The following is a 9320-nucleotide window of genomic DNA, read 5'->3' as shown; positions in this document are numbered from 1 at the left end:
GTGGGCACTGCGAGGAAACCGGCCAGCTGCCCGCGGCCGAGCGCTGCCAAGAGAAAGGGGGCTAAGGGCGTGGATGCACGCCCACCACTGCTGGTCGCGGTGGCGGGGACACATGTGTCGACCCCGGGCAGGATGCCGACCCCAGCGGGGCCCCGAGACGGGCACCTCCACTTCTCCTTCTTCCCGTCCGCCGAGGCAGCCCCCCCCCCCCCCCCACGGGAGAATCGGGCGGTGCCGTCGGCCAGGAGTCGAGTGATGGGGCTGTTGAAGCGCGCTTAGGCCCTTGTTTGTGGGGGCCACAGTCGTGCCTCAGTGGGTCGTTTTTGTGAGACGAGAATTGCCCTGAGAATTTTTTTTTTTTGGCGGCGCTGCTTTGCCACATTTTGTCTGCTGATGAGGTGTATTTTACTGTCTCTGTTTGTAGGGTCTTTGTATGGTGTGTTGTGTTTTGGTGCCGATGTAATGAAGTGGTTTGTCGGATCTGCGCGTTGCGTGTGGCTTATTGTGCCGTTGACTGGTCGTAGGATGCTTTTGTCGTTGTGTTGATATTATCCATCCTCAGTAATGTATTCATTTTTTCCTTGGTCTTTTTGGCGTCTTTCTGTTTTTCTTCGTGCGCGTGGGCGCAAGTATATGTTTGTAGCAAGGGCATATAACACAGTCAACAGTTGAGTGGCTCTTTCTTTTTCGTTATCTCTGGAGAGGGGTGTCTTGTCGTTTGTTTTTGCTGTTACAAGTTTTTTTGAATATAGAGGGCGTTTTTTTTGTGCTTGTTTGCTTGTGCCTCTGTGTTTTGTATGTATGTGTGTGAGGTATGAGACGGATTGAAGCGGGGCGCAGTACCGTTGCGGGAGATGGCCAGATTATGTCGGAAGTCGCTTGTTCGTCGGAGAGACCGACGCCTTCAAGGAGGTTGGAGTTTAGTTGCGATTCGGCTGTGGTGAAGGGTGTGACTGACGCTAGACGAGCGTGGGAAAAAGATGTCACAGCATTTCTTGTGTCTCAGTCGCACATGTCGTTGGCACGCGATCCGCTGCTTGAATTGAAGCTTGACGACAGTCAGGAGGGAGTTGAGAGAAGGGAGCGGGGCGGCGTGTCGTCGATGCCGTCGCCGCTGGCTGCTGGGAACCCGATGGAGGTGCTGCAGCAGCGGTCGTCGCGGCTTCATGATGATTTTAAGTTTGAGAAAAGGCACCTTTGCACAGGTGAAATGCCCGAGAGCAAACCACCGCCTTGCGCTTGTGCGAGCCGTGCAGCAGAGGAGGAAGAAGAGCAAGTTGTCAGTGGCCGTGGCGTTGTTTATTCCGATGCCGGCATGTTTAATCCTTATAATTTGAACGAAGGTGTGACGAGAATGGAGCGTGACTGCTCAAGCCCGTGCCTTATTCCTACCCCAGAGAGCCACACACTTGGGCCTCAAGGCGTCTCTCAGGCTACCACGGACTGTGCGCCCACTCTGGTTGTGCGGGAGTTTTCGTCATGTCAAGGAGCAAACACCGGTCCACCCCGCCCCTGTAACGCGGAGGAGCAGCAAGACGCCGTGGCCGGTGATGGCTGCACGGGAGAGGCATTACAGGAGTCTGGCGATGAGGGCTGCGGTGAGGGTGCTGTACCGCCTGGTGATTCTGCTGAGGGGGTCTTAGTTCTTTGCGAACGACATGATGTGGTGGGGCGGGGAGAGGTGGGTGGAAAGAAGCAGAACTGGAGTTTGCACCTGCCGTCAATTCAACCGAAAGGAAAAAATGGTGGCGATGTGGAAGAGGATGCTCCATTATTTCATCGTGTGCCGGCTGTGAGGCGCAAGGCTGCTGCGGGAGCAGCCTCCACGATGGATCTCTCAAGAACCCGATACACGGAGGGCATGCGAGTTGAAGGAAAGTGGGGTTGTCAATGGTTTGGCGCAGTAGTTACGGAGCAGGAAAAGAATGGCTACGTGCAAATTCGCTGGGACGCCGATGGTTCCTTATTGCATGTCAAACTGCGGGAAATTCGTCCACTGCAAGAAAAGGAGAGGAAGAATGGGACGAAGGAAAGGAATCTCGTAAGCTCGAATTCCGTCATGACGGCGACTCAGTTGGTGGAGATTATGGATAATGAGACTCCAAATAAGCTTTCGTTGAAGGAGGAGTTGGGGCCAACTCCCTGGGACACAGTGGATTTGGTAAACCCATCGTCCCTCACACTTTATCTGACACCGACGGCGCACTCACGCTTAGCAGGAAAAGTTTCTGCTCTCACTAAGCTGAAGGAGCGAGGGACTTTGGTAGTGGAGTCTCCTGCACAGTTAGAACCCAGCGCATTGGCAGCGTCCGCTGGCGAGCGGCGGCCGGAGCCGCGCATGTCTTTTTTCGTCGTTGCCGATGAGGATGTGGAGGAAGACGATGGGATTATGATCGCAGTGGCGCACGCTATGGGACTTTCTACCATTTCTTTGCGGTGGCTGGAAGAGCTTGAGATAGATGTCGCGGATGAGTGTCAACAGGTGCGCGTTCCCAAGCTGAAAGACCTTATTGGGCAAGGCAGTGATGCGCGTGTGCGATGGCGGCTGCTTCCATTGAAGGAAGAACGATTTCTCAGCAAGAAGCGGGTTTACCTCGCAGGAGACGACGCCGAGGTCGCATTTCTTCTCCAAGTCTGTGGAGCCACAGTCACGCTTCAACCACCAATGGATGGGGACTCTCCCCCGCATTATGTGTACGTGGCTCCTGGGAGGCGGGCGCGGATAACTCCTGGCATCTCGTCTGTGGCATTGCTGGAAAAATCATGGTTGCTTCACCGCATCCACGAGTTCTTCCTTGCGCTCCCCCCGCCGCGGCGGGACAGCAGTAGCACGGGCGTGGTCGGCAATTTACTTCTTGCTGGCCCGGTATCCGGTGTCAAGCGCCCCAGAGAAGAGGAGGAGGAGAGGATGGAGACGAAACCGAATTTGGCGGAAGCCGTCCCTTCATCGACGGCAGTTGCAGTTTCAGGGTCGAGTCGTGTGATGGCTTCCTCGAGTACTGAGGCGCTGCCGGTGTTGGAGGGCGAAGACTACTACTTTCGCGTGCCGCAGGTGAGCAAATACAAGATGGATGCTAGGAGAAGAAATGAAGCACCGGTGGTGGAACTGGGGCGCGTGGTGCGTATTGTTGGGGGTGGCATCGTGACAATGCGGATATACGAGGTGAAGCACCGGGTTTTGCGACAAAACCCCCGCACAGGATGCCTTGAGAACCAGACATCTGTGTACTTGGGTTTACGCGCCGCAAACGTAACGGTGGCGGACCTCATCTTCAGCATCCCTGTCTACGTTGTCGATGCCTCGCAGATGCAGCACGTATATGTGCTTGAATCCCCCCCAAGGAGTGTAGATGCATCCGCCGGCAGTGGTGTCGAGGGCCAGAAAACTCAACTGATGAAAACAGAGGACGAGGAAGTGTCAAACTGGCAGTGTATGGACGATAAAGCTTCTCTTTCTGTGTGCCCCGCCGGACTGTCGTCTGGTTCGGTGCCATTGGGCGTGCACACACGCTCTGGTAACCAGGAGAGTCGTGTGCTCAAGGAAATTATAGTGAACGGTTGGCAAATACGTCCTGGCGTGGATGTTTGGTTTCATGACCACTTTTCCTCGGCGCAGATGGCGAGCTCCTCCTCCGAAAGAAGAAGTAAGGGGCGTGTGCAGACGATTCAGTGTGTGGCGGCCGGCGTGGTATTGGTCGTGCATCGGAAAAATTCAATTGAGGACGCCGACGGGTCGAGGGTGGCCGTGATCACACCAGACATGGTGACGGCGTTGGCGTAGGTTTTGTCTGCGTCCGTCGCCTTGCGTGTTTCTTGGCTTCCGGTCCCCCAGCCAACCCCCTTTCGTCGGGGCGTAAAGGATTAGTAATGGGTGGGGCGGAGAGACGAACGCGCCCGGCGGTCTTAAGCGGAGGGGAGCCAAGGCCCAGTAAAAGAAGCGAAACAAAGAAGCGGGTGAAGGGCATACCCCAATAATAATAATAATAATAATAAAAGAAAAATTTGTCTATATCGATGCACATGAAAGAAAAAAAAACAATCCTTTTCAGCGTCGTGTCTCTGCGTTTAGTTTATTGCGCTATTTTTTTTGGTATGCTTTATATATATATATATATTTTTTTTCTGTTGCCGTATTTGTCTGTAGGTTTCCTTTTTTTGTTTTGTTTTGTTTTGTTTTTTGTATCTCCGTTTGCCGCTGCGTCTTTGTGGAAATTTGGGATGCAGCAGGCGTTCACGGACCCGCTTGTGGATCTTGCATCCGTCTCTTTCCAGCACCCGCGCGGCAAGGGCGTGGCGAGCGGGATACATGACGTCAGCCTCCGCGTGAACGGCGGTGATCGCGTTCTCGTCGTGGGGCACAACGGCAGCGGCAAGTCAACGCTTCTCTCCCTCATTGCGGGGCGGCGAAAGGCTGCGACTGGCCGCGCCACTGTGCTTGGCTCCGACGCCTTTGATAACACGCGTCTGCAGCAGCACGTGACGCTCATTGGCCAGCCGTGGCCGGCCGAGGCCTTCTTCACCACCACCGTCGACCACGTGGCCACCCCGGCGCCGCTGCCGGAACGGAGGCGACAAGTGGCGGGTGCTCTTCACCTCAACTTGGGGCGCGTCGTCAGCAGTATGAGTTCCGGCGAGAGGCGACGAGTTCAGATCCTCCACGGGCTGTTGCAGAAGAGCCGCGTCTACTTGCTTGATGAATGCAGCACCGACATCGATGTTGCCGAGCGAAAAACCGTGTTGGACCTTGTGAAGTCCGAGTGCGTTGCTGATAAAAGCTGTTGCTTGTACGCAACCCACATCTTGGATGGCGTGAGTGACTGGGCGACGCACCTCCTCTTGCTTCAGAAGGGCACGGTGGTCGATTTTAAAAGGGTATCTGACGTCAACGAGCCCTTGGAGGAGTTTGTGTGCCGCTTTCTCGCCAGGCATCATCACCACCGCTTTGGCGACACCAACACGCAGGGACACACAGACAATGAGTGCCACGGCCAAGAGAAGACGACAGAGACATTGTCTCCTCTGTATTTGGAAAAGGAGGCTGTCATCGTGTGCGACCGACTACAATATAGGGATGTATTTCACGAGCTTTCCTTCACTGTCTACGGAGGGGAGCGTGTGTTGCTTTGTGGATGCAACGGCTCCGGTAAGTCGACTCTGCTGAACATGATGGGCGGAAAGCAGTTCTTCAACAACCGCGCCGGATCGCTCCGCATTCTTGGGAAGACCGCTTACGATGACATGACGCTAAATGGGCTCGTTGCGTTCGGCGGCGACTGGTGGGCTGCCGCGCCGCCGGGGGAAATGCACGTGCATGAGATGATTCAACTCAAAACTTCACGGGCGGAGCGGTTATGCGAACTTCTTGAGGTGGACATGTCTTGGGACGTCCGCCACATTTCCGCAGGTGAGCAGAAGCGTGTGCAGCTTCTTTTTCACTTACTAGAAGACAAACCTGTCGTTCTTCTCGATGAAGCCACTTCCGATCTCGATCTCGACCAACGCCACGGCCTGCTATCATTTCTGTACTTTGAAAGCGTTAATCGGGGTGTGACTGTCGTGTACGCAACGCACATTTTCGGCGGTCTTGAGGGTTGGCCCTCGGCTGTTGTGATGCTTGACCGGACCAAGCGTGGTCTCCATGCCTTTTGGCGCGGAAAGGATTTGAAATGGGGGGAAGTTATTGATGAGCTTTTTGCTTTAAAGAGCAGGGAGAAATTCTGAAGTGAGTGAGTGAGTGTGTGTGTGTGAGAGAGAGAGAGAGAGGGCGCAGCGGTCACTGCGGGCCATAAGCTGAGGCAGTCTATATGTGTCCGCTCCCGTGTCATTTGCCGTTTATATTTTTTCCTCACATTCGGTGTGTGCGTATACGCATATAAATAGTCTATTGTAGTTGTGCGTGTGATGGAAGGTTGGCATAGCTATTAATTTTTCTTTTGCTGGAACCGGATTCCGTGAGTGGGGGTGTGAAAAATGCACGAAGAGGCAAGAAAAAAAAACTGCAATGTACTTTTGTGTCGCTGTTGTTTTGTTACTCTTCCTGTTAGCGAGAGTTTTGCTCTGCTCTTTCGCCGTCTCTTGATCCTGCGGGGTCGTGTGGCCAGTAGATCTCTCCACTGCCTGGCGTGCAGGGGATTTTTGTTTCCGTGTTCTCACGTTTTTCATTCTTCTTTTTTGCCGCGTAGGGGCACCTCTTTTCTTCCGCAGGCGGACACGACGCCGCAACCCGAACTTGCGCAGGAATTCGGTGGAAGATGTATTGAGACTTGCGCCTACATGTGTGTGTGTGCGTGTGTAAACCGGCATGTATGAACATCCCCGCAAACCGGCGCAACCCCCATCTGCTGATGCTTTGCTCCTCGCTTCCATTGCAGTTTCCGTACTGCATTGCAGTAAGGCGGGGCTCGGCCACTTTCAAGGGGCATTTTACAAAAAAAAAAGAAAAAAAGGCTTCGCTTCCTTTTTTTTTTAGTTTCTTTTCCTCCTTCTTTTTTCTTTTGCTTTGTCTTGCTTCCCTCCTCCTGGTGGGGTTGTGATGCTGCGCGGGCTAGTTGGCCCACTGTGGCGCCTACGATGAAGCCAGGGATGCGCTTGGAGCGAGGAGTGGCGGGGGATGCGTCGACGCTCCAGCGCCCCGTGAAGTCCAGTCGCGGGGGTTACCTGCGCTGCCCGTTTGTCATTGGCCCTGCCTTCGCCGCGGTTGCAGAGCGCCACGCGGCGGGAGGCGCTTTGAGTCACAAGTCGCACCGACTGCACGCCGTGCGTGGGAGCGATGGTGGCCATGCTGCCGACAGCGAGGAAGATGGTGTTTGCCGTCCGTGGAACCGAGCGGGGGTCGGGGCAAAGGCCCTCAGTGCGAAGGAGAGGCGATTGCAGCAGCAAGAGGCTGAGAATATCTACGGCTCCACTGCCGTTAATGACGCCGATGAGAAGAATGGGGATGCGTCGAAAGCCCCTGGTGCGGGTTTGTCGGTTGCCCTCTCTTCGTGGGAAAAGACGGCTCTAAAACGCGTCGTGCCGCGTGGCGTACTCAAGAAGAAACCGCATAGCAACGGCGAAACTTGTGAAGAGGCAGTAGCAGACGGAGGGGGACACCACGATGTAGAAAGACTACAGCGGCATCAGCGTGTGGCAGGGCACAAGTGTGAAGCCGACGAACGCGCTCTCAGCGGCGGCTTGGGACGGCCCCGCCGTAAGATGGAGGATGGCGGACATGCAGATGTTCTTCCGCGTGAAGCTGGGGATTCTTGCGCACCACAAAACACGGAGGGGCGGTCGCTTCCAGAGAAAAACAAGCCGCTGAATAGACTTCAACAGTTAGATGCGATGCGGAGCGCCGCACTCTTCGGGAAGAAAAAAATGATTTTGAAGCGCTGAGGCTGGTATTCGTTTGTTTAATTCACTTCCTTTTTTTTTCTTCCGATTAAGCCGTGTTTGTTCGTTTTTCCTATTTCTGCCTGTGTGTGTGTTTGGTTGTGCCTTCTTCGCCCAACCGCCCAGGCGGCGGAGGTGGCGGATGAGGCATACGTGAAGGGAGCCTGTGTCCATGTGTGTCTTACCGTGATGCGAGTGCACATGCCTCTGCTACATCGTTGCGTTGTTGTTGTTGTTTTTTTGGCTGGCACTAGATAGAGTGTGTGGGGGAAGGCCTCGGTGCTGCTGCCGCGGGGGAGGCGGAAGAGGCGGGACATCATGTTCTCGCGCATGAAGGAGGGAATTATACGACGCTTTACTTCTGCGGCTCCGGAGCGGAAAGATGCGACTTCCCGTCGTCAAATGCCTATTAAGGGGCTGCAGCCCCCTAGCTCGTCCGTAAACGGGTGCGAGAGCACGGTGGATGTCGTGACGAAGAAATCGCGGGCGCTGCCTGAAGAATCGTTGCATGACGAGACTGCCCTGCGTAAGGTGCTTGCGGAGGATCCTGTGGACCTCGATGAGCTATGTAGCATATGCAGGAGTGGCTGTCCGGCCGCATTTCGCCGTGATGTTTGGGGATACTTGACCGGAAACCTGCAACCTTTTTCCTCAAGCCGAGCCACTGTTCTCGCTCGCAAACGACAGGAGTATGTGGGGTATGTGCAGTCAAGTTACAGTTCGATAGATTGGGATGCCGCCCTGCGGGCGGGGGAGGGAGGAGGGACGGCGTGTGCCAATGCGACCTTCGCGGAAGCAAAAGAGGGTGACGACAGCCCTCCTGTCGGTGCCGGGGCTCCGAGTCATGTTCGCCAGAGACAGGCCGTGGTAGGGTCGCAGTACGGTGTCACCAGTGAATCAGAGCTGCTGATGCTTAAACAGATTCGCAAAGACGTGCCCCGCATGGCTGCCGGTGTAGCGTACCTGCAGCATCCAAGAGTCATGCTCTCCATTGAACGGATTTTGTACATTTGGGCGCTACGTCATCCCGCCTGCGGTTACGTGCAGGGAATAAATGACCTTTTAATCCCCTTCATTAGCGTCATCTTGGCAAGTCAGTTTTGCCCCTCCAAGACAGTGGCGGAGCTGCACTCGCTGACAGAGACGGACTTGAACGTGTTGTTTTCCACCGACGCCGTCAGTGAAGAGGAGTGGATGTACACCACTGAAGCCGACACCTATTGGATGGCGTCCCACCTCCTGAGTGCGGTGCAGGAAAACTACACGTACAACCAGAAGGGTATTTATAGCATGGTGCGCAAGCTGGAGGCGGTGACGCGGGCAGTAGATGCAAAGCTTCACAAGCATTTACGTGAGGAATTGCGAATTAATTTTAACCAATTCGCGTTTCGCTGGATGAACTGCCTGCTCCTTCGAGAGCTCAACGCCACTCAATCCCTGCGGCTCTGGGATACGTACCTCGCCGACGTGGAAAAGGATTGGAGCACTACTCACGTCTATGTATGCGCTGCGCTCTTGGTGTGGTGGTCTCCTGCACTCTGCAAAGAGGCGGACTACGGTGTCGTGATGAAATTTCTGCAGAACCTACCCACGGAGGAGCTTAGCACGCATGATCTCAACGCACTCATATCACAGGGAGTTATGATGCAAAAGTTGTACAATGACACCCTGCGGCACCTCGCGTAGGAGTATATATATATATATATCTATATCTTTTTGTGTATTTGTGGTGCATGTGTTGCGATCTCTTTTTCTTTTTAATGCGCTCCCCTTTCCCCCCTTATGTCTCGGGGCGGTGGTGGATGACGGCACTTTCGCTGCGGATGCCGAAACAACGCCGAGGTCATCTACAGTGAAAACACCGAAGTAGTGAGGGTGACAGGAAATGTTCTGAGAGGCGAGGACGAAATGAAGCGGGGCGAGGTGCCGCATTTTTACTTGCTTTTGGT

At 54.6% G+C, this 9320-nt stretch overlaps 4 protein-coding genes across 4 annotated transcripts, besides 7 other annotated features; all 4 read left to right on the top strand.

Moving 5' to 3' along the window:
• Window positions 1–814: 814 nt before the first annotated feature.
• On the top strand, window positions 815–3781 carry Tco025E_04578 (uncharacterized protein; the record flags this gene model as incomplete). The annotated part of the gene is made up of 1 exon (XM_029371488.1): window positions 815–3781. One exon carries the CDS (start codon window positions 815–817, stop codon window positions 3779–3781), a length of 2967 nt encoding a protein of 988 aa, XP_029228427.1.
• A 189-nt stretch (window positions 3782–3970) lies between these two features.
• Window positions 3971–4002: a microsatellite.
• A 96-nt stretch (window positions 4003–4098) lies between these two features.
• Window positions 4099–4115: a microsatellite.
• Window positions 4116–4179: a sequence feature (A-rich).
• Window positions 4180–4218: 39 nt separating this feature from the next.
• Window positions 4219–5721, top strand: Tco025E_04577 (putative ABC transporter; the record flags this gene model as incomplete). The annotated part of the gene is made up of 1 exon (XM_029371487.1): window positions 4219–5721. One exon carries the CDS (start codon window positions 4219–4221, stop codon window positions 5719–5721), a length of 1503 nt encoding a protein of 500 aa, XP_029228426.1.
• Window positions 5722–5763: a microsatellite.
• Window positions 5764–6274: 511 nt separating this feature from the next.
• Window positions 6275–6293: a microsatellite.
• A 160-nt stretch (window positions 6294–6453) lies between these two features.
• Window positions 6454–6506: a sequence feature (A-rich).
• Window positions 6507–6570: 64 nt separating this feature from the next.
• Tco025E_04576 (uncharacterized protein) lies at window positions 6571–7374 on the top strand (the record flags this gene model as incomplete). The annotated part of the gene is made up of 1 exon (XM_029371486.1): window positions 6571–7374. One exon carries the CDS (start codon window positions 6571–6573, stop codon window positions 7372–7374), a length of 804 nt encoding a protein of 267 aa, XP_029228425.1.
• A 315-nt stretch (window positions 7375–7689) lies between these two features.
• On the top strand, window positions 7690–9057 carry Tco025E_04575 (putative GTPase activating protein; the record flags this gene model as incomplete). Its single annotated transcript, XM_029371485.1, has 1 exon — window positions 7690–9057. One exon carries the CDS (start codon window positions 7690–7692, stop codon window positions 9055–9057), a length of 1368 nt encoding a protein of 455 aa, XP_029228424.1.
• A 3-nt stretch (window positions 9058–9060) lies between these two features.
• Window positions 9061–9083: a microsatellite.
• Between the last annotated feature and the right edge of the window lie 237 nt (window positions 9084–9320).

The sequence above is a fragment of the Trypanosoma conorhini genome, assembly GCF_003719485.1.
Source record: "Trypanosoma conorhini strain 025E chromosome Unknown Tco_14.4_contig_00238, whole genome shotgun sequence".
Classification (NCBI taxonomy): Eukaryota; Euglenozoa; class Kinetoplastea; order Trypanosomatida; family Trypanosomatidae; genus Trypanosoma; species Trypanosoma conorhini.
The sequence above is the reverse complement of the archived record's forward strand: the minus strand, read 5'-3'. Positions and strand labels throughout refer to the sequence as shown.